Source organism: Crocodylus siamensis, chromosome 1 (genome assembly GCF_052110815.1).
Source record: "Crocodylus siamensis isolate JL-2025a chromosome 1, ASM5211081v1, whole genome shotgun sequence".
NCBI classification, from domain to species: Eukaryota; Metazoa; Chordata; order Crocodylia; family Crocodylidae; genus Crocodylus; species Crocodylus siamensis.
In genome coordinates, this window is record NC_143395.1 from 362044492 (window position 1) to 362069670 (window position 25179).

The window sequence follows — 25179 nt, forward strand, 5'->3', positions numbered from 1 at the left end:
AGTAATGGCTGAGTAAAACCTGTTACACATACTATTTATGAAAAAAAGAATGGGAATTTGAGGACATCAAGGGGAATTATTCTGGCACATGTCCACGAGGGGCCAGCAGGGGAGATTATGCTTAGGGGTAGCCAGCACTGGTTCATTAGAGGCTGGTCCTGTCAGACCAACCTGGTGGCCTTCTACAACCAGGTCACCAAATCCTTAGATGCAGGGGTAGCAGTGGACATAGTCTTTCTGGACTTCCGGAAGGCCTTCGACGCTGTCTCTCACTCCATTCTCATTAAGAAACTGGGGGACTGTGGAGTCAACACCCATACAGTCAAATGGGTCGCTAACTGGCTGGAGGGCCACACCTAGAGAGTGGTGGTGGATGGGTCATTTTCGACCTGGAGGGATGTGGGCAGTGGGGTCCCCCAGGGCTCGGTCCTCGGGCCCGCACTGTTCAACATCTTCATCAGTGACTTGGACAAGGGGGTAAAAAGCACCCTGTTCAAATTTGCTGATGACACTAAGATGTGGGGGGATGTGGGCACGCTAGAAGGAAGGAATAGGCTACAGTCGCACCTAGACAGATTACAGGGGTGAGCGGATGGGAATAGGATGGCATTCAGCACTGAAAAGTGCAAGGTGATGTGCCTGGGGAAGAAGAACCAGCACCATACCTACAGGCTGGGGAACTCTGTTCTCATCAGTGCAGAGGCAGAAAAGGATCTTGGAGTCATCATTGATGCCAAGATCAACACGGACTGGCAGTGTGGGGATGCAGTCAGAAAGGCCAACCACACCTTGTCGTGTGTCCACAGATGCATCTCAAGCAGGTCCAAGGAGGTGATACTCCCCCTCTATGCAGCACTGGTCAGGCCGCAGCTGGAGTACTGTATCCAGTTCTGGGCGCCGCACTTCAGGAGGGATGTGGACAGCATGGAGAGGGTCCAGAGGAGGGCCACTCGCATGATCAGGGGGCAGCTGGGCAGGCCCTATGAAGAGAGGCTACAGGACTTGAACCTGTTCAGCCTCCACAAGAGAAGGAGGAGGGGGGATCTAGTGGCCATTTACAGACTAGTCAGAGGGGATCAGCAGGCATTGGGGGAGTCCCTGTTCCCCTGAGCACTACCAGGAGTGCCTAGAAATAATGGTCACAAGCTGGCAGAGTGTAGATTCAGACTAGACATCAGGAAGCACTACTTCACTGTCAGGGCGGCTAGGATCTGAAACCAACTTCCGAGCAAAGTGGTGCTGGCTCCTACCCTGGGGGTCTTTAAGACAAGGCCAGACAGTCATCTTGCTGGGGTCGTTTGACCCCAGTACTCTTTGCTCCTGTGGCAGGGGGTCGGGGGTCGGACTTGATGATCTGCTCAGGTCCCTTTCTACCCTACCAACTATGAAACTATGAAAATTTAAAATAAAGAAATAACCTCCCCACCAAAGCTACCAAAATAGTGGATGCCAGGGAAGGTATTGAATGATCTTTCTAGAGCAGGGGTGCTCAATCTCTGGTCTGCAGACCAAATGCAGCCCGTGGAGCCTTAGCATTCAGCCCACAGACTGTCAGGACATTTGGCTGTGGAGGAGAAATGGCAGTTAATTTGGCCAGCCTCCCGTGGTCCAAATTCCCAAACCTCAAGCGGGCAGTAGGTTGGGGCCAGGCCAGGCCATCCCCTCCCCGAGCGTGGCTAGGCCACACTGTCTTCTGCCCACAGGGCTGGGCCACCTCTCCTTCCCCCGCCCCCACGGGTCTGGTTTAGGGCTGTCAAGCCCTCTTCCCCCTTCTCATCACCCACAGAGCCAGGTTTTGGGGCTGGGCAGTGCCCCTTCCCCGTACAGGGTTAGGCCATCCCCCTTTCCTCTGTAGGGCCAGGTTAGGGCCAGGCCACCCCTCTTCTCCCACCTCCACAGGGCTGGGTTTGGGTTGTGTCAACCCCCTTCCCACCTGTGGACTGACCAGGCACTGCCCATCTGGCCTGCCAGGCAAAAAATTTGAGCACTTCTGTTCTAGAGAGATCTGATTCAGTACTCTCCTCCTATGGCATCCCCTTCTGCCACTGTCGGAGACAGGATAACTGGGCTAGATAGACCATTAGTCTGAACCAGCATGGCACTTCTTAAATAGTTTTGTTTTTTTAAAGGAAAAGAGTTCAACATCTAAAGCATCAAAATTAAACTCACCTTGCCCCAGGGCCTGCTCCAGACCTCAGGACTCCTCTTGGGCTACATCCAGTGACAGAAGCGCAAGCAGGTGCTTAACGCAGCAATCATTTGCCCCTCCCTGCTACCTTCATGAATGCCCAATGGGGCTCCAGTCCCAGAATTTAGGCTACAAACCCTCTCCTCTAATTTTTATCCCTTCTACCATCTCTGCAGACTAAATTTTATTAGTAGATGTTTAGGATTGTGAATCCAAAAAGATGACAAAAGCCAGTAGGGAAATACAGATCGCCTGAGCAAGGGACTAGCATTAGAGGTGTGGAGGTGAGGAGGGGAACGCAACTAGGTTACAGAAAATACAAAGTTAGCCAACTAAGCCCAGGGGTAGGGGAGGGGGGAGAACAGATTGACTTTTATTAGTAGATATTTAGGATTGTGAATCCAAAAAGAAGACAATGGTTGTGGGCCATACATTTGACATATCAGATCTAAAGTATCATTTTTCTTTTATAAATACTTAACATTCCCACAAAGAGGAACTCATATTATCAAGAAATACAGACCTGCACCAGTATTAAATAATTCAGTTATGTGATTATGTGAGTGCTGCCCTCATTGATCTTGCATTTAAAGGTATTGCATGTTGTAAAAACACTTTCAAAAATGTTAATCTGCTTTGAGTAAAAGCACTCTTGGCATTTAAAAAAAACAAAGGCATAGTGAAAATGCCTCTGCTTTTGGTTTTTGCAGTCTGTCATCTTTTATTGTTCAATGCTCTTGTCTCTTCCTCTTTGAGAAAAACTTTAGTAAGTTTGCTAACAAGCCAAGTAGAAAAATATGATTTACCTTTCTGAACCAGGGCTGTGCAACTTCAAAGCTCCTGTGAGCCACACCAGTGAAAACTGCGTGTTGCATGGGCCAGCATACAAACACTCCTGCCCACTGCTGCACCATGCGAGTGTAATCACCACCCCCCAAGCATGGCCCCAGTTACTCTCAGCTCCTCACATTGCCCTGTCCTCCTGGGGCAAAAGCAGGAAGCGGCTAGAGGAGGAAGCAGCCAGAGCAATGCGAGGGAGCAGTGGTCAGTGAGAGCCCAGGGGCTACACATTAACGTCTCACGGGTTGCTAGTTTGACAGCCCTGATCTAAGCATTCCCATCCCACATATTTTACTAAATATGTTAAAACAAAATTAAAAGAAAAAACACTTCCATGACTTTACTCAGTTGTTACAGTTTTACATCTGGAAACATGTAAGTGGCGATTCAAATTTCTGATCTGAAAGTCCCAGTGAAGTTCTTAAGATTTGCAAGCTGCAGCTCTGTCTTCTTCTAAAACTGCTTTTACTTTAAAAGTGATACCTATAAGTGTCTCTAATTTTTTATTCATAATTTTTCATTCATCAGAACAAATGCATAGGACAGGGCTGTTTAGAGCATACTGCTGTTGAAACCATGTTTTTAGGTACAAGAATATAGGTGTGTTCTAGGGAGTGGTAAGTACTACTACAGACCTTTTAATGTTGTTTTCAGTGGCTGTAGGCAGATGGCTGGCACTCAAGGGGAGAGTAAAAAAACAAACACAAAAAGACTGCTGAACTGTAATCAAATTGTTAGATGGAGCGTAAAGCAATGACAGTGTTCAAGACTTGAAGTTAGAAGGCATACCGTGTTTAAATAGCTTTAATGTGACAGTTTTTGGCTGGTATTTCCATGTCTCTAGAACGGGATTGGCTTGGTGTGTGATCTTAATGATTCCATGTCAGAAACTTGTTTATAATTGTTTTTTTCACAGATAATTTTTTAAGGAAAAGAATCCTAGCTATTAGTATTAAATGTACTGTTCCAGATAGAGGGCCTTGCTTCATGTGGCTACCAATAATGCAACTCAAGTCTAAATCATGTAGGTTGATGCTAGTGTAAGATCATCTCAGAAGATAATTAAGACATTTTTTTAAGACTTCCATTTCTTTGAAATTACTGCTGTGCATTATTTTTCAGTGACTATGATTTTGTCTGTATATTTATCACACGTCTTCAGCCGGTATTTCAATTTATATTAGTGACATTTTAAAATTAAAGTAATCTTTTAAAGGATTTTTAGGGGGAGAGAACTAATAAAGACATCGCCAGTAATTAAAGGGATTCCTTAGACTGCATGATATCATCTTTCATTCTGACATATAAATCTTCTCCCCCATCCCTTTTCTTTCAGGTGGATCACCTTACTTAGCAACAAAAATAAATGAGGCCAAAGACTTGCTAGAAACCAGCACCAAAAATTGATGCTCAAGGACTTCTGTGATTAGGAAAAATGAAACCTTTTATATATTCTTTTCTACAGGAAATCCTGTGGAGATATTTTGGGACAACTATCAGCCACTCATTTTACACAATTGTGTACACTGGATCAGATGATCTGTTATTTATCTTCATAATTAAAGATCTAAGACTATTTAAAAAGTGAACTGAAATATTTCATAGCAGTCTCTGTCTTGCATATTTTCCTTCTATTTATTGTGACCAGTAAAAAGCTTAAGAGAGGTCTTGTTCAACAGTTGTTTAATACAGGCTGTTCAGTTGGACTGGGCTTCAGTCACTTTTGTGTTGCATTGAAAAACTTGTCTTGAATCTTGTATAGGTTTTCCATTTATTTCAGGGAACTTTGTAACAATAATAATGTGCAGGTCTTTCACTTGTAATATAGCAGATCCATAAGGTAAGACTTAAAAAGCTTGCTACACACTGCGTTCCTTTACCTTGTAAGCATTAGGATTTGCTTGTAGGTGTAATTTCAAAGCTGCTGCCAGGCTCAGAATGATTTAAAGGTGACTCCAAATGCAGTTTTCCTTCATTACTCACTCCTGAAGAGATGTACATTTTTTTTTTAATCTAGATTCTTTTCCATGTTAAAATACCTTTTGACAATGTAAACAAACTTTTGGGGACAAACTTGTAATATTGACCTTTTTTGCATCAGATGAGTCTTAATCTATCGCCTTGCTGCTGAGCTTTGGGAAATCTAGTACCACAGTCCCTGAGGAAACCAAATAAGTTTGCCATTAAGGAGAGTGGCACCTAAGGTACCATAAATGGTACTACTGCTGTCACAGGTTCCCTTCAGTGGCGGCAACTGAGTTAACTCTCCTGACCAGCCCACATCACTTCTTCTCAAGTGACAGAATTTCACAATTTATTAGTGCAGTGGATCTATTATAGGACTAAGTACAAAGGGGTGTTCTATGGTCCCTTTGTGACCACAGTCAGCTCACTTAACTGCTCTCCCTTAGGTTCTGTCTGTGAAATGGGATGATCCCTGTGATCTAGCCATAGAAAAACAGTGGGGAAAACATAGTAGGTAAGGTTTTGTAATACATTGTGCATTAGTATTCAGCAAAATGCATGCACATCCAGTGCAGAGTACTTAATAGTTCCTAAATCTCCAGCTCATTGATTTTTTTTTTTTGAGATGGGGGGAAGCCAAACATTTTTCTTCCAAAAAAAGTACTGGTAAACAGAATAACTCCCAACAACTTTCACGCTTTTGAAAAAAATCAACTCTTTCCATTCTTTCCTGTGCACACATTCCCAAGCATGAGTACAGACAGATATCACGTGCCTTTGTAGCACTACAAAAAGTTGAGCATACAAAGATGTATGCAGCCTATAGTGCTACAAAAATGTTCCTGGATGAAACAAGAAATTCTCTGGAGTGCTCCATTTTGTAGTAATAGCCACAGAGGTGTTATAGTGTACCACAGAGCTATTATGGGTCTCTAGGTCCCCCAGCATCCCAACATGTTCCACACTGGATGGTCACTGAGAGCAATACTGGTAGGGTACAGCCTGCCCGCTCACAGACTGGCAACATGCCAAGCCACCTTCCCCACAGTGAGGAAACGTGAGGGGGCAGCAGGCCTGGGATGCTGACAGTTGCTGACAGCCTGTGGTCCTGGCTGAGCTGCAGTTGTCAGTGACTGTGGGACTTCCCCCCACAACCTCATGAATCCAATTGAAACAGATGCTCTTACCACAAGTACTAGAAGTCCAGCCATGAGAGAGAATGCGGAACTTTTGCCAGTGTACCTCCCAAATGACAAGGCTAAGGCTAAAACTCCCAACGTGAAATCATCTAGTCACTCTTCCTGCCAATCCCAGATGTATGATGCATTGGCTCTGTTAGTCCCAAGATATGGTTAAAACTAGAATTGATAGTATGCTGAAGAGTATGTTCATAACACTTGGCATGAACACACTTAACAAATAGAATTCTGCCATTTAAAAGCAAGATGTGAGTGGATCTACAAAATCAGCTACATTTTAAAGAAATTGGCCTATATTTCATGCTTGAGTCTTTAAGCACTTGCTTTTAAAAGAATAGCAGCCAATTAATGCACATTTAAGATTAGATATTCTTTTCACTGATTTAGTGGTGTGCATTAGCAGAAAAATCAGTGAAGGTTTCGGGTTTTTTTGGGTCCCTGATTTTTATAGGTAGACTCTGTAAGTGATCTGGACGATTGCCCAAAAGCAAAATTGCTCTGCATGGTAGGCAGCAAAAATGTTCCCTCTAATGACTTTACGAGCTGACTAGCTATTGTTCCCAGATGAGTGCCTTTTCTTGTTGCTGTGCAGAAAGAAGAAAACCTCACATTTTAAAGTATCAATTGAAACATAAATACATTTAATACTGTTAATTTAAGGATAGAGCAAGGCTAACTTCCAGTTCCTTTGGTTCTATAAGAAGTACAAAATACTTCTGTATTTTTTAATTCATTTTAGCTTGAGTGATTTGAACCTCATAGGCACCAGGTCTGGCAGGAAATAGATTACTCTGGTGACAGCAATTTGGTCTTATTGTTCAAGTGAGAGGGAAGGAGTTTCCCCGTCTTTTCTTTTACCTCTTTCTTCAGAGTTCTGTTGTTTCTACTTTCTCTTCTTTTTTCTGGAGCCAAATGACTCTCATTCACTACGAGACACAAGTCTGGTACCTGGTCACTCACTGAAATCTCCCATTATTACATGCCCAGACCTGTGCAAGCTCTGTATGCAACAACAAAAGTGTGTAAAGTGAAGCAGCTACTTGGCAATAACTGCATATTGGGATGGACAGTAGAGGAAAATTAAAGCCTATGTTTTGTCTATTAAATCACATGAAAAGTAAGAGCAGGGAAGTGGAATGAAATGGTTTAGTTGAGGCTGTCACTTCAGCTACCAGTTTCTTATAGTTGATTTGCATGTAGGTAATTTTTCCTTGAAACTTTCTGGTCCCTGCATCCAGAAATGTTTCTGCATTTTATCCAAAGATGGCTTAATGCAAAAAGTATTCAATACTTAAATTGCTTCCTAAAATGAGTGTAGTTAAATACTTCAATGCTTTTGAAGCTTTTCTCATAATTGTGTTTGGAATAACCTCTTCAGAAGCAGAATGTCTCTTCTTTTGGGGGCTTTTCCTGTGTGCTTTTCCCCTATGGCTGCACAGAGTTTTCTGTTTTATTGCCAAGAAGAGGAGACTGAACTTGGCTTGCCCACTGTAGCCTCCAGAACTTTCAGTTTGAATGGAGATGAAATTAACATTGCTGTTCTTGGCTTAGTAACAAAAGCTTTGGTCTGTAAATTGCTAAGCCATCTTTGATTGTGAATCAGCACAATCATCGATGTCAATGCAACCCTGAGACTTGTTTTGTCATTTAACTGCTGCTGTCAACCAACAGAATCCAGAAATACATGACTATCCAGGACCCATGAAGAGTTTATTTGGTTCTAAAACAAATATCTATCTTGTTATCTTTAGCAGCATTAAATTTAAAAATACCAAAAACAAGTCCCTCCTCTGCCCCACACACACACACACACACATAGAGTTTTAGAATTCAGTTGGAGTCTCCAAATCAGATAATTACAGCATATAGGGAACAAAAATGTTGACATTAAGCCATAATTTCACAGGCATCTTCCTCGAGCCCCCAAATGCTGTTGAACTAGTTAAAAAACTCAGTAGCTCAGTAGCTAATGTGCAGTAAAATAGGCTATTGTCCTGTTTTTGTGTTTGTTTTTGTTTAAAAATGTATGCTAGCTTATGTGTCTATATAGAGAGATATAGGACTGGAAAGGTCCCTTACAAGGGACCTCATCTAGTCCCACCCACTGCTCAGTGCATGATCATCCCTGATTGAACCACCTCAGCCAAGTGTCTGTCCAGCTCACTCTTGAAGAATATCCATCCTTGGAAATTCTATAATTTCTCTAGGGAACCTGTTCCAATATTTGACAACCCTCAGAGTCAGAAAGTTCCTCTTAATCTCTAACATAAAATTACCCTGGCTAAAGCTTGAAGCCATTGCACCTAGTTCTGTCCCCTACAGCCACAGAGAGAAGCCCATCTCCATCCTCTCTATAATTGCCCCCCCAAACCTCCTCAGTCTTCTCTTCTCCAGACTAAATAACCCTGGATCCTTTGGGAATCTTTGTCCTAAAAATGACGTCTTGGGTAAGAGCATGGTGCTGCTGTCGGGGAAGTGGTGCATAGGAAGTTTGCTCTGCAGATTAACCACTGCCTTCCTTAGGAACTTTGGCTCCCAGTGCCACCCATCCCTATTCACTGCCAAACAACTGAATGAGCCAACACATCCTGATTTATGCGATGTAGCATTGGCATAGGCAGGTTTCACTAAGCCCTGCAGCCAGCCGGGTATTGATGCTCCATGGGAGGGCACTGTAGGCAGTGTGCACTAAGTACATACCAATGAGGCATGCCAACATCTACACCGTAAGCCACTCCTTCCAGCTGCCACACATCAGGCACAGGAGTGGGCACAAGACAAGCAGGTGTTAAGAACACAATCTCTACCATGCACTCTGCTTCACTGAACACCACCTTGGGCAGGTCAGCGGTGAGGAGCAGAATGTGTACAGGGGCCTCCACTCCACCCGCAGCCACATGTTTCAGCACATGGCCAGTGCCAGCAGCACGAATACGTCCAGTGCCAACACCAGCACCCATGGTTCCATGGAGCAAGACATGCTGGCAGAGGAGCAGAAGGCAGGGCAGGGCAACAGCAGCAGACATGGGCCTGCACAGCCTGTAGGTGTGGGGGGCAGCAGAGAATCCATTCCCAAGCCTCTGGCCACAGTGCTGCCTATGGGCAAGACAGACCTCCAGGAGCTAACCATTGCAATTGTAGCACTTCCTTCAAAACTAGGGAGATGCATAGTGGGTGCATCTACACGTTCATTAAGTGCTTCTGCTATTGCACATTAAATTTGGTACTTCCAATGTGAGGTACCAGCTAAATGTGCATTAGGCTGCCCTAACACACAGTAGAGAAAGCACACTTTTTTTTTTAGTAACGCTTAAATGTGCAGTAGCCTAATTTCACCATGCATTAGCGTATTAGCACGGTTTTTGAAGTGACACCCTAATGTGCAGTAAAATAGGCTATTGTCCATTAAATCACACATGTAGACATGCCCAGCAATACTTATTGTGGAAGACCAAAAAACCTAGTTTATCATTATAATAATCAACATTACTTCTAACATCCCAATATTGTAAGGAAGCTAGAAATTTATTGAACATTATGTATGTGCCATACTTTGTTACGATTTAAGAGATTAAGATAACGTTATATTACTGTAGCAATTCCTTGTCTCTTTCTATAGGAGTTAATATACAAATAAGACTGACTTTTTTAATGCTATATGTACATCTTAGCTTTTAAGCAGTTACAGTACCTCTCTCATAGAGCAGATTTTGTGTTTAGAAAATGTATAAAAGTAAGAGATGGCAGTTAATGGGAAGGCATGTATATGCTAGTAGTAATATAAATAATGCCTTTGGAGTGCATTACAGTGGTTATGGCCAGTGATACAATAAAGTAAAAGCCAGAGTTAAGACAGATATAGATAGTATAGCTAGCTGTTGCAGAATAACAGAGCCAATTTGCCTGGGAATAAAAATTCCATACAACTATATAAAGGCTTTGTTTTTGCTTTTTAAAGTTTTATGCTATAGTCTCCAAGATATCAGTTGAATTTGAACTACTGTTCTGAAAAGTCTAAAGGGTTTAGAAAAAAAAAAGAGAGAGAGAGATGAGAGTAGCTGAGATTTGATGGGTTGGTGCAATAATTGAGTTGTGTTTTAAGAGCCAGCAGACTCTGAATCAAGGCTTAGAACTGCTGGTCAGGTCAGTACTTTGTTTTCAATACCATGCGGTATGGAGGTTTCTTTTTTCCTAGCTTTGCTTAGAGAGAGGAAATCTTGCTTGTAAAGCTGCCATTGGCCTAAAATTAACAGAACGTTGGAGTCATGGGCACCTAGTTAGCGGAGTTCAGCAGCAGGCCAGCCAGTAATTGTTTCGCGCTTCCCTCATTGGTGTCGGTGGGAATTACTGCAGTATAAATTGCTTTAGGGGACAAATTGATCAACTAAGAGAGGTTTAAAGACCTCAGTGTTTTAAGTTACTGACAGCAATTCAGGATTTTAGAATCAAGTGGTGAAATGCAGTTCCCTCCTTTGAATTTTCTGTAGCTAGAATAGAGGGAGAGATAGTTGGAATCCCCCTTTTACAAGAGCCTTAAAATGAAAGCTTGCTAGTGTTTGTGCTGGTTTTTATATAATATTTAACCCCCAATTGACAATGTTCACAGCTCATAGAAACCATTTCAATAGAAGCATTAAATAGACTGTGAGCCAGGTGCTAAACCACAGGATAAAATTTGCAAGTTGCTTACATGCTCAGCTGGGATCTTCATATGGTGATTTTACGGTTAGGATTTTTCACTCTGCAGTGCCTTAGCCCAAGTCCTGTACTTCACCCACTTCGTTAAGAATACAGCTCTGCAGATGTTACTGGGACTCCTGCCTTCACTTCACCTATGTTCTTGCTAACTGCATAACTGTACTTCATAATCTAGTTCTCAATGCAGTTGCTTTACCTGTCAGCTTATGAGACTCAAGAATTCAAAATACTCCTTTTTAGGAAGTATACAGAAATTGCTTTAGCTCTTCCTAACTTTTTCAATTGAAGAATAATCTACAGATTATTTCTATGACTACAGAAGAAACTGGTCTGTTCATTTATTAGCTTTTCAGTCAAGCTTTCACTAAAGATATGCTACAATTATGTATTAAAATGGAAGTTCAGCTCCTGAAAAAATTACTATGTAAATAAGCACTTGTCATACCTGATTTTTGCCAGTCTTTTTCCCCCAAAACTTTCTCATACTATTTAACTGCACTAGTGTGACAAATTTAACCCTTAATGAGCTAAATCAGTGGTCTTCAAACTTTCTGAAGTCACAGAACCCTTTCATATCACTTTTTCTGCTGTGGCCCCCCTACCCATATCCTAAAGATTGATGTGGAGCCAGGTGACCTGTCCCAGCAATGACTGCACTACACCCTGGCCTACTCTGCCATTACCACCAATCTCTCAGTAGAGCCCCTGATGACTTAGCACAAAACCCCTGGGTTCCATAGAACACAGTTTAAAAACCACTGAGCTGGATTCAAGTCCTCCATATACCCCTTTGACAGAAAGGTTTACTTACCCATCAGTCATACCTGATAATTGTTGCTGAAGGACACCAGACGTCCTGGGACATAACTTTATAGAAAGAAGTATATGCAGGCATAGCTGAGGACATATTTTGACCTACAGAAGTGTACATAGCAGTATGGTATCTGGGAAGGAAATGATCTGCATGTTTTTCAGACTCCCCCCTCCATCCCCCAAGTAAGGTTTTGCAGCGAGTAAATAAAAAAAAAATAACTGTGAAATAACCAGGGGTCCTAATACCTTGAGCCCCAAATCTGTTCCCCATACTGCCTGGCCATTGGAAACAAGCTGAGATTTGCCACTGGTCCAGTTTCTTAGTCCAGCTGTCCCAGTCCAGACCTTGGCAGCTCTTGCAGAGGAAAGCTTGCCAACATAAAGGTCACAAAAATCTGGCTTGTGGAAAATTATGATAGGTCCTTGCTCTTAAAGGAGTGACCAGCCTGTATTTGTCAATTGCTCTGAAATCATAGCACAATTACCAAGGTGCAAGAAATAGCAAAAAGATATATGAACAAGAGAAATAATTAAAATGATAGCTGTATGTTGAAAGAGACAGAAATATATGGAAAATAATTGTAAAGAAACAGTTGAATTCTTGCCCTGCACTACTTTCTAGAATGCAGCATCTGGCTAACCAGTTCCTGCAAGCAGCTTGTCAGTTTCACCACCCAGCTGCAGTTATCTGAAGCCCATGAATCCTTAGACCAAAAAACTTGCTGTCATGGCAATTCTTATGTCCCCAACTTTATCTGCTCATCTACATTCTTCAGTCCTTAGGAAGCATATATCACGTAACTTCCTCCCCCCAAATACACATTCTCCTCCTGGATATGTATTCTTCCCCCAGATGTGTCTGGCAGGTCAGTTGTAATTCCTGATCCAATTATATCAAGGAAATAGTTACATCCTTTCAGACATGTAGGCCACTAATCCAATATCCTTAGCTATCCATTTTTCAAGATATAGATTCTATCTTATTCGGTTCAAAGGTTACAGATACTTATCTCTCAAGATACTTGTAACTAAAGGTTTCTTAAACCACATATGTTTGTAGATAGGTCTTGGCTTATGTACCTACCCTCTTGGCTAACTAATAAACTGTCACCTCCGACACAAATTCTCAGCGTTTACTCCTCGGATGTGTGAATAGTATTGTCTGGAGCAGAACACTTAATCTAACCAACGCTATGGCCTATTGCCAGTCAGACCTTATAAAAAGACAAAATTGCAGTCATACCCAAAACCAGGGTTCATACAAAAATAAAAGCGATAAAATTAAGCACAGCTTAACATTAGCTAAAAACAGAAACCAAACGCTATATTAGTATATCAAATTTGGAAAAAATATTGATTTATGATACTCCACAAATCCTAAAACAGTCCTGCTTCCAGGTGAGTTTGTGACAAGCATTTTGGGCTAAATGCAACAATTAGGGACAAGTTCTGAATAAGAATGTGCCTGTCCAAAATGGGTCTTAAGTGCCTAACAAGTTCTAAAACTAGGTCTAAAAAGCCTCTTCTTGGCTGCTGCCTATACCCAGAGTCATCTACGCTCATCAGGCATCTCCCTCCCCCCTTCTCCTCCCTCACTGAATCTGAAACGGCTCCTGCAGTCCTGTTTCCAAGCCATGCAGAACCACTCTAATCTAAGCTCATTCAGGACCCAGAAACCAAGTTCCACTTGAGTCTGCTGAAGTGGCATATCTGGTAAGTGTAGCCAGGACATCCTAGTGCAAGCTTACAGGAACAGGTCCCTCACAAAATAAGCTACTTTCATTTCAAATATAGTCAAAGGAGCAGGTACCATTGCCATCCACCATTTATCTATTGACACATTAACTGGAGCATTATCCCAGCATCTTCTTTCAGTGTTCAGGCTAAGCAGCCACATTCAGGCAAGCAGGGGCATGCAGTTGCAGTAGTACAGGTAGTAGCAGCACAAATTTGTGCCACTACTTTGTGCTTCAGCACATGTCCCTGCACACATGCTTTGTTGCAGGACACATTGTCCTGCTTTGGGTAAACTCCCTTTTTCCAGCTACTGGTTCCCAGCGCGCTGGAGCAGCCAGGGCACAAAGGGAGCAGTAGAGATGCTTTAACTAGCAACCAGAGCATCTCATTGGAGGACCAAGCCTCCATTTGTTCTGGCACACACTATTTTCATGTGGTCTGCACCACTTTTTGTCTCCCCTGTGTTTTTTGTTTGGGGGTTTTTTTTGCTGCCAGGCAATCCCAGGAGCAAATTTTGCTCCCGTGATGCAAATTTGCAGCACAGGGCACATTTTAATATTCCAGTGTGGTGCCACAAACTGCACATGCCTACATGTTTGGATGTAGCCAACAGATTCAAATCTACCTCACCCAGTTCCCAGAAGGTTGCTCTGATCATCAGACTAAAAGCTGCACTGGCACCTTTTACCCTCTTTGAAGTAGTGCCACTAAACAGCAAAAAAGGCAAGATTCATAGCACCAGAAAAAACCTGTAAGTGGGCTCCTTGAGATACTCCTCAGCTAGTCTTCCCAAGTAAAATGATCTTTAAGCAATAAACAAAAAAAGAATACCCCTCTGCCCTGTTCTGGGCACTAAGAGAGGAGCCCTTTGGCCTTGACCCCAACACAGTAGCCTGGCCTCCACCTGGTAGTAAGCTTGTTCTGCTCACAGCATACCTCCTAGCTGTAAACTGTTCCCTCACCCTATGCTTCTTTTCTGCTCTGCTCCCCTGGGGTTTTAAGCAGACACTCCCTCATCCAGCTGCCCTGCAGCTGGGCTCTCTGAACAGGTCTGACCATTCCCTCTTAAAGGGACAGACAGCCTAGTTACAGAATCCTAATTGTTAGGGCATCCAACTGGAAAGGAGAGAGGGACTTTGGCTTTCTGTCCTAAACCTGGGGCACTGAATCTACGCCTCCCATTTCCTTGCAAGTGCCATAAGCACTAAAACAGTAGGCAGTAGCACTGCTTCTGCTACACCACCACTGCAAAACAAAATAATGAACCCTGCTCAGACTTTTCAAAGACTAGATATAAACTCCTATCTCAGGGAGGATTTTAAGCTCTGGATCTGAAACACATGGTGGCCCCTGCCACAGCCCTGAGTCAGCTGCACTTTTTCATAAATTCATGCATTGTGGGGCTGGAAGGGACCTTGGAAGATCATCAGGTCCAGCTGCCTGCACCAGGCAGGAAAGACAGGTGGGGTCAGGTGACCCTAGCAAGGTGACTGTCTAGTCTCCTCTTGAAGATTTCCAGGCTAGGTGATTGCACCACCTCAAGAGGGAGCTTATTCATCGGTCTGGACACTCTAACTGTGAAGTTTTTCCTAATGTTGAACCTGAAATGGTCTTTACTCCTGATTTTCAGTAAAGACAGTTGTTCACCAAGCTCCTGATGTAGTGGTAAATTGCTACCAAGTCCCCTCTCAGCCTTTTCTTTTTCAGGTTGAAGTGTCCCAGGTCCCTCAGCCTTTCCTTGTATTGTGCAAGCCTGTAATCATATGGGTGGCTCTTTGGACTCTCTCAAGTTGTACCACGAACTGAATGCAGTACTCCAGTTGGGGTCTCACCAGTGTTGAGTACCCCGGAAGAATCATCTCCTTGGTCTTGCTGGAGATGCATCAATTAATGCATGCCAGAGTATTATTTGCCCTGCTGGCAACAGAGTTGCACTGCTGGCTCATATTCATGCTGTCATCTATTATTACCCCCAGGTCTCTTTCATTTGTAGTGCACGTCAGGTTGGTGTTGCCAAGCCTGTAGGTGTGCAGGGGATTGTTCATCCCTGGCTTTGCCCCAGCTCCTTGCAGTGGTGACAGCCTGTTTCCAAGCCATGGAAACAGAGCCATGGTCTAGAGCTAGAGCAGAGCTGCAATCCCTTGCTTGTGCACCTCTGCCCAGAGTGTGCAGGCTACAGGTCACAGCTCTGCCCTGGCTCCGGAGCAAGTTGCCCCCATCCCAAGTTCCCAACAGCTCTGGAGCAGCCCCCTACACTGCTTGGTACGCACGCTGCCAGTGCAGTGGAGGCTGGTCTAGTGCAGTGGAGGCTGGTCTCAATGGCAACCCCAGCCTGAACTTTCCCACGCAGGTGTGGCTGGGGTCTTCATGGAGACCAGCATAAGCCATGGGGGCAAGGGCAGCTGGGGAATGGAGTCCCTGGTCGACCGGATCCAGCCCGCAGGCTGAACTTTGCCAGTCCCTGCAGTAAGGCATAGCCTTACAACGCCCAGAACTGCACAGCCCTGCCAAGATGGCAGCACTTCTGCACATGAAGTCAAGAACTGAGGCATATACATAACGTAGGCAGCCACCACATAAAAGTTTTGAAGATAGAAATTTTGGATGTAGGTACTTAAGTAGCATTTAAGTTGCATTTTAGGGACCAACTGTTTTCTAATCTACACCCCACCCCTATTTGATATGGAAATCACTGAGTCAGTAAGCAACCCTATAATGCTTTTTTGCCCAAAGTGAGTTGTTAGCATAGTAACATGCTTTAGCATTTTTTAAAATCATTTAATTATGTCTAACATCAGAGACAGCTTTAATACATTATCAAGGTGGTCTAGCATTATGGGCACTCCACCACAGGATGTAGACAATGCAGTGAAGGTAACTTTAAGAAAAAAGTTACAGGTTTGGAGGGAGTAACACTCAAAGATCAAGACTTCTGCAAATTCACTCTTGCAAATCCTTCCTAGCAGGGGATTTCTTTCAGATCCTGGACACTTTATCCAGGTCTTGTTTTTGATGTTGGTGCTGTCTGGAATCAGTAAGAATGATGTCTTTTGGATTTTTTTAACCTGTAAGTCTCTGGCTGCTGCTACTCTAATTGCTTATGTTATATATGTGAAGCTAGATAGGGATTTAAAAGAGATGCTTTGTCAGAATTAAATGGGAAAGGGACCCCAAGTATAGCAATACTGCTTGTAATAAATATATTACCCATTTTCAGATCATGTCAGTACTTTCTGATCTAAACTGCAAGAGGAGTTATTCTCAGTCAGGGTACCAGAGTACCCTGGGATGCTGCCATATTCTTTGAAGGGTGTTTCAAGGTGGGAGAAAGCAAGCAGATAAGCTAAGCAGATAAACTAGGCTGGTCCCTGCCTAGACAGTCCCCTATCCTCACTGCCCAGCCCCTGAGTAAGGAGGTAAACACTTCAATATATAAATGAGTTTTTGGAATTAACAAAATTATGGAGGGTGCTTCAAGTTTACTGAGTGGTACCTCAAGTCCAAAGAAGACTGGGAGCCACTATACCAGAGCCTTAAAAGGCAGAAACATATTTAGGGCTTGATATGAAACCCATTGGAGTCATCAGTGGCTGCTTTCCTGTTGCGGCTGGGCACTTCGGAGCAGGCCCCTGGTGCCAGTTCACCTCTCTTCAGCTGGTATAGGATTGTTTTCCCTCCAGGCATTGCTTGTCTGTTTATACTGACTGCCACCTCTAAAGTGACAGTACTAGCGGCAGCACCTAAAGTCATGTGTGGAAGAGAATGAAGAATCTTTGAAAAGGCTAAGACAGGAGTAGGATGTGAGAACAGCAGTGCAGGCTAGATATTTGGAAACTTAAAAGGCAGGCTCATGCTATTCCAGTGCATTTAAGCAAGGTTTCCTGAAGTACATAGCACACCATCCTGAAAAGGAAGCAGGGGGAGAGGAGAGGCATGTCTCCATTATTCTCCAGTCAAATCAGTGTAGTATTGTCTGCCTGGGTTTGCAGAATCTGAAACAACAGCACACCGACATGAAACTGCCTTTTCCTTCAATGGGATCAAATTCAAAGGATGATTTAAATGTCAGCAGTGTTAATGATTCTGTAATTGCTCCTTCAAGATCTGCATGAAAGGTGCAGGGGTATCATAACAGGAAGAAATACTGGCTAGGAGTACCTAGACAAAAACCTCTACTCTCAGAAAATAGCACTGCAAGAGCTATGGAATGGAGATTTGCCCCATTGAAACCTGGCCAGAACTTATTACCTTATCCATTTAGCAACACAACAGAATATAGATTAGTTTATACAGCACAGCTGAGGCTTCTGAGTGGTCACTACTTTTGGAAATAAGGCTACCTAGTTTGGTGGCCACATGCAGATTTCTGAGCCTAATTAATGGTACCCAGTTAAGTCTTGCCGTATAAAGGTGAGGGTCTTACTTCAAAGCTCTCTGAAAATTCAGTTGCACAGTGCAACTTCCTCAGAAGAATAAAATGTTATGCTGGTCTTGCTGGCATTTGAAGTTGTGATGCCAAGGACATTTACAAGAGGGGAAATCTGATGTTAAGCCTGCTAGCAATGCTGAAATGGCTTTAGAACCACGGACACAGCAAGAGCTTTCTAACAGATGGCTAATGTTATCAACAATCCCTAATAAATGTGTGAATATAGCCGTCAGGTTCTGTGTATAAAATTTTAAAATACAAAAGTCATCAGCAATAGCAGTTGGCAGAAAACACAGTTCCAAAGCAAAGATGACACAACAGTGCATGTCCACAAAGAAGTTAGAAGAGCAAAACCATTTATTCACACATACCTTATTCCCTAAACAGACACGTGATGAGAAATATCCTCAAACCTTTTTAGTGATTCATTCTAAGGAATCAGTGACAAAAATATGAAGGAAAAAGAGAATCTCATAAAAGAGAGTGAGAGAGAGGAAAAAAAGAAATCATTTCAGTTACAGACCTAGTCTATACCAATAGTGCTATTCTCTGCATCACTTTTTCATCACATTCGTAATCCAGTGCTAAGTTAGCTTTTCTGGAGGTGGATAATGATTCTAATCACACATGATCTAATTTTCCTTTAATAGCTCTAAGTAGCAAGAGGAAGCTGCAGCTTGTCAGTGAATTGCCCATCTCCTTGTCCCCATTTGCAAAGAGACACTAATAGGCCTAAATACTTATCACTGCCAATCCCTAGTAGCCTTGTGCAAGAGAACTGTTTATTTTTGCTTCTATACAAAACACTAAGCTTTCATTTTTACTTTTCATGTGACCAGTGATTTGTTAACACCTTACGACTGCCAGTCAAGATAGCGTTTAGCTAATTGTTAAAGCTCTGTGGGCTTATACCAAGGTCTGAAGAGAATTCTCACACTCTGACTGATAGATGGGAATATTGTCAGATGTGGTTATGTTTTCACAGGATTTCCTGATTTACTTCCTTCAATGTTATATTGTTTCCTGGTTAGAGAAAAAAAATCTTGCATCTTTCTCAACACTTTTTTTCTCATCTTCAAGTAATACTTGAATATTACTCCTCTCAATACAGATTGGCATGGCAGAATTCTGTTTCAGTTGAAATGTCTATTCTGCTTTTCTTTTTCCATCAGCTTTCCACCTATTTCTTTCCCTGCATCTGCAGTCTTACTGAACCTCTGCTTTCAGGTTAAGCAGGAAAACATCAACAGAACACTTCTGACAGCCCTAAAAATCCACTGAAAATTAAATATGGTGAAATTCACAAAAAATTGTTTGGGAATTTAAAGTTGCGGACTTATTCCAATTTTCCATCATTTAAATATGAACTGTGAAAAGCAGTAATCAGTCCCTGCAAAATGAGAAGTATGTGTGAGAATGAAGGTACTAAAATAAGACATAGGGCTAAAGCCATCTTTGCCATAGCTCCCTTGATTTGCAGTTAGAGAAGGGATGAATTTGCCTTATAAATCATGAAGACTTAAGGGAAAACAGCATTAAAATCTTTCTGCCAGAAATTCCAACTGGGTTGTAAGGAGGAACAGGAATACTACCCAAAAACTCTGCTAATATTTGCTTAAATGTTGAAATGAACACACCTCATCTATGCTAGTTCATTTCTGGGATTCACTTTCCATTACCAGTTGGGAGGCCTAATTTTCCTGGCATAGAAGTTTTGGGGAAAGTGAACTTTTCAACTTAACATGCGTGTTAATTCTTTTTTCTTCTATTCCAGTAACAGAAATGCAAGGTGATTTATCTATCAATCATCAATTAACAGAAGCTTAACTATTCAGTACTGATTATCAGCACATTATGTAGTAAATCTAGAGATTTTTAAAAATGGCAAGTGAACAAATCGAACCAAGCATGCTACCATCTGCTCAGAGATATAGTCTGAGAGCAAACAGAAAAAAAACAAAAGAAATGAAATTTATCAGTTAAATTTGCAATTGCTGTTTCTTTACTTAGTGCCAGCGAGGACCTAGCCAATGTAACATTTCAAACATGACATATGTATGTAATATGACATGGCTGATACATGCTTTTATCCATTAGCATAAACTTAAAATATGAAGTATTTGAAATTCCTAACCACATTTTGAATTTTGCTAAAGCGAAAGATTAAAAAATGTGTGGCCTAGCAGCCTGGTGCTAAGAGACAACTAGGAAACCTTGATGATTGAGCTATTTGTGAATATAGTACAATAAATTATTCAACAAAACAGTTGCAACATCTTTAGAGGCACTAAGCTTTAGTTCCTGGCCTGATGCTGTGATAAACAAGATGCAATCTACTGTATTGTCCATCTCCTACAGATTCCTTTTTTCATGCCCATAATTGAAAAAATTACTGAGAATTGCTTCAGCATTATCTTTCTGGGATTGGGTTTTAACCAATCTGCTGAATAATTTAAATTGAAGTGAGTGGTTTTCTGTAAATGCTTTTGACCTTTAAGGTGAAATAACCCCATACATAATCTTCAATGCAAATGTTTATAGCTGCTAAACAATTTTCCCATGCAGCTGGCCATTTTTATATCTTGAAAAACTAGTAATGATACAAACGGTTGATTATGGTTTACAATGGCAATAAACCTCTCAGAATTGGTTGTTACCAAAATAAACTGCCATTCTGTTAAATGTTAAATAACAAGTCATAAACAGCTGAAAACAACCCATTTCTTGTGGATTATTGCCTGAGTAAATTTCAGTAGGAAGTGCAGATCATTAAACTCTGAACAGCAGATCAGGCCTAATGAAATTATATATTCACATATATGTATATTAAAAAAAGCTGAAGAATGAACAGAACAGCAAGACACATTTTAAACATGAGGTTGTCTGGTGTTTTATTCATGTAAAGACTACGGTTATCTCCCAACACAAGTTACTTTCCACTATTTCTATACCTGCAAAGAAAATATCAGTACTCAGATTAATCTCTTTATAAAGGTAGAAGACAGTGTACTCAGGTGGAAAACAGATCTTCAGCGGAACATGCAGGTTAGTGTCAGTATTAGAATAATTACTACTGCTAATCTCAACAGCTAGAAAGAAAAGGGAAACAATTCATAACAGAGGCACCATCTTCCCGACAGTGAGTGACAGAAAGTTTCCTCACCATAGCAACCAATGTTATCTCCTAAGAATAACATTAACCTCCTCCGTTACCAGTTTTATATTCTTTTACTATGAAAAGCAGTTACAAGGCTTGATTGTATTTTCATTACTTAATATGTATGGAGTACGTCCTAACTTAAATAACACTAAGAAGACACGAACAGAAACTAAAAACTTCTCTTCATGCATTAAAAAGCCAGGCCTGAAAGCAGGATCACAAATAGACAAGGAGAGGTTTCTTTTCTCCTTTCATGAAAGTTAGGCCTTTTTAGCTACTCCCAGTGGAACAGATGATCTTCGAATGGATTCTTAAAGGCTGCATGTCTGGAAGGAAATAACGGGAGACGGGGGCAGGCATCCCTTCTGAACTCAGATATTGCATTCCATCCCTCTCTACCCTGTCACCATCGTCTCAGGAAAGACTGAAATAAAGGCACTTGTACGAAATATTTAGGTATTTTAAAATAGAATGATTCTTTTTTTTTTTCAGAATGTCATCACAACTTAGCAAGTAAATGATCATCACAGCTCTATGGGATAAGGTAATGTCCTGGGAATATCATGAAGGTGCCATATAGGCTTAGTACAGACGTTCAAAAAGCCTGAGGAGGAATTGATCTAACTTACACAGTTTTCTGTAAGTGGCCTAGGTTAGATTGGTAGCAAACGGTATACACGTTCGTCCTTTGGAGGGGGTGGGGCATGCAGGCAGCCTGCACTGGCTGAGGTCAGCAGGTTGGGGGTGCTCCTGCACACCTTCCAGCATGCCCTGTGGGCTCCCCAGGCTGCCAAAGACTGATGAGCACCTGGGCTGCCCTCATTGGCTGCTGGGCACAGGCAAGCATGCCCCCAATGCCCTATCATGCCACCACAGGCCTCCCCTCACACCCAGCCCTAGGCTTCCAGAAAAGCCCCAAAGCAAGCACCCTCCATCATGAATTGCACATGCTTCCATGTCCCAGCTTGCCCACATCCCACCATGGTGTTCTGCCATCCACTCCCAAGCAGGGCGACCCAGGAGCTGCAGTATGTCCTGCTTGTTGCCCAGCACAACGCTCACTGGGGGTTGTGGGACATCACATATGCTCGTGGCTTTGTGCCCCTTAACCAAAAGCTGGATGGAGGAGGTCAACCCACCACACGCCGTTCCCATTGAGTGTCTTGGATTGGGCCACCAACTTTCATGAGGCCAATAAGGATGAACCTACCTAGGACTCCATAGACACTAAGGCTCCAGAACTACCTTCATCAACCTCCAGTTGTGGGTCTGTGCCACCAGCATCATCCTGGGCACCTGGGTCCAGACCTTCCATATTCTCTGGTGAACTTTCATGGACATTGTCCCCTAGCTGCCCCCCACCCCCTCGCATTCCGGTATGTCTGCATGTGGCCACCCCTCATTCCGAAAAAGTTGGTGGTCATCATGAAGCTGGCCACCCCTTGCAGGTTACTGCTGCTTCACCAGCCAGTTTGGTGGGAGCAAGACCATGGTCAGAGAAGGTCTGGGAGGTGTGCTATGTCATCCAGAACGTCCTGGCCAATCTCTTCATCTGCCTTGTCAATCCACAGAAGGTGGTCGCCGGCTTCTGCCACATGGGCTTCCCCAACTGTGGGGGCTGTGGACAACACCCAAATCCCAATCTTCTACCTGGTCTGGACAACCTAGGCATTCATCAGCAACAAGGGATACTTTTCCATCTTCCTGCAGGGCATCATTGCCCACCAGGGCAACTTCACCCACATATTTGCTGGTTGGGTAGGCAACAGAAGATGATGCCTGCATCTTTTGCAACTCCCCACTTCTTGGGCTGACAGAGAACAGTCACTATGCTCCTGGGGCCCCCATTTCATCATCAATTATGTCCTCATCCCTCCCCCTATCATTGAGGAGCCAGCTTACACCATCCTGCCTGGCTGATGAAGCCCTATGTGGAGCAGCTAGATCACTAAAGGGAGAACTTCAAGTACTGCCTGACAAGGTGCCACATGGTGTCATACTGGTGGGCTCTCAGTGTGCACCTAGAGGTTTCATAGTTTCATAGTTGGTAGGGTCTGAAGGGACCTGAGCAGATCATCAAGTCAGACTCCCTGCCATGGCAGGAAAGAGTACTGGGGTCAAACGACCCCAGCAAGGTGTTCATCCAGCCTCCTCTTAAAGACCCCCAGGGTAGGAGCCAGCACCACTTCTCTTGGAAGTTGGTTTCAGATCCTAGCCACCCTGACAGTGAAGTAACACCTCCTGATATCTAGTCTGAATCCACTCTCTGCCAGCTTGTGACCGTTATTTCTAGTCACACCTGGTGGTGCTCGGGGGAACAGGGACTCCCCCAATGCCTGCTGGTCCCCTCTGACTAGTTTGTAACAGGCCACTAGGCCCCCCCTCAGCCTTCTTGTGGAGGCTGAACAGGTTCAGGTCCCGTAGCCTCTCCTCATAGGGCCTGCCCTGCTGCCCCCTGATCATACGAGTGGCCCTTCTCTGGACCCTCTCCATATTGTCCACATCCCTCTTGAAGCGTGGCGCCCAGAACTGGATGCAGTACTCCAGGTGCGGCCTGACCAGTGCCGCATAGAGGGGGAGTATCACCTCCTTGGACCTGCTTGAGATGCATCTATGGATGCATGACAAGGTACGGTTGGCCTTCCTGACTGCATCCCCACACTGCCGGCCCATGTTCATCTTGGCATCAATGATGACTCCAAGATCCTTTTCTGCCTCTGCACTGATGAGAACAGAGTTCCCCAGCCTGCTGGTTCTTCCTCCCCAGGTGCATCACTTTGCACTTGTCAGTGTTGAAACCCATCCTGTTCTCATCCACCTACCCCTGTAACCTGTTTAGGTCCAATTGCAGCCTATTCCTCCCATCTAGTCTGCCTACATCCCCCCACATCTTAGTGTCATCAGCAAATTTGAACAGGGTGCTTTTTACCCCCTCGTCCAAGTTGCTGATGAAGATGTTGAACAGTGCAGGCCCGAGGACCGAGCCCTGTGGAACTCCACTGCCCACATCCCTCCAGGTTGAAAATGACCCATCCACCACCACTCTCTGGGTGCGGCCCTCCAGCCAGTTAGCAACCCAATTGACTGTGTAGGTGTCAACACCACAGTCCCCCAGTTTTTTAATGAGAATGGGGTGAGAGACAGCATCAAAGGCCTTCCGGAAGTCCAGAAAGACTATGTCCGCTGCTACCCCTGCATCTAAGTATTTTGTGACCTGGTCATAGAAGGCCACCAGGTTGGTCTGACAGGACCTAACTCTAATGAACCCATGTTAGTTGCTCCTAAGCATAATCTCCCCTGCTGGCCCCTCATGGACATATGCCAGGATAATTCTCTCAGAAAGTTTCCCCAGGATCGAGGTAAGACTAACTGGCCTATAGTTTCCTGGGTCTTCCTTCCTCCCTTTTTTGAAGATGGGAACTACGTTGGCCCTCTTCCAGTCCTCTGGTACCACACCAGAGCACCATAAGTGCTCGTAAAGCCGTGCCGGGGGTCCCGCAATTACCTCAACTAATTCCCTCAGCACTCTGGGGTGGAGATTGTCTGGACCAGCTGATTTAAATATGTCCAGTCCCTCCAGAAATGTCATGACTAGATCCTCACTGACCCTTGGCCTAGGTGCACCTCCCCTGGGGCCTGAGGGGGTCCCGGTGGGGGGACCTGATCCGGTCCCTGCTCAGGAAAATGGAGGCAAAGAAGTTGTTAAATAGGTTATCTTTGTCATCTGGTGTGACGATCAGGTTTTCTAGCGTGTCTTTCAGGGGCCCCATGGTATCCGGTACCTTCTTTTTGCCCCCCACGTATTTAAAAAAGGACTTCTTGTTGTCCTTGATCCGGGTGGCTAGTCCCAGTTCCTTCTCCGCCTTGGCCTTCCTGACTGCCCCCCCTGCAGCCCCGAGCAACTGCAGTATAGTCCTCCCTGGTGATGGCCTCTCCCTTCCATTGGGTGTATGCCTCCCTTTTAGCTAGGAGACATTCCCGGATGCTTTTGGTGAGCCATGGGGACTTTTGCACCCTTCATCCACCTTTGATCCATGTTGGGATTACCTCCCTTTGAGTGAGAAGAACCTACTGTGATTTATCATTGTCCCACATGTCGAGAACAAGCTCCCTGCTGATGTTGGGAGCCCCAGCTTTGCACAGTGGCAGG

General features: G+C 43.7%; 1 protein-coding gene across 4 annotated transcripts in view; it reads left to right on the forward strand.

The window, feature by feature from the left end:
- Nucleotides 1-25179, forward strand: part of DNAJC15 (DnaJ heat shock protein family (Hsp40) member C15) — a 103947-nt gene that overhangs the window by 28419 nt on the left and 50349 nt on the right. For 2 of the 4 annotated variants that reach the window (XM_090025327.1, XM_090025354.1), the window contains exon 6: nt 4365-4626. The exons of 1 other annotated variant lie outside the window; for it this stretch is intronic. In XM_090025327.1, the coding sequence (XP_089881453.1) occupies nt 4365-4435 (71 nt within the window). In that variant the 3' untranslated portion in view covers nt 4436-4626. Of the gene's footprint in view, nt 1-4364; nt 4627-21521; nt 21574-25179 lie in introns of those variants that run through there. One more of the 4 variants, XM_090025344.1, reaches the window with a different exon arrangement.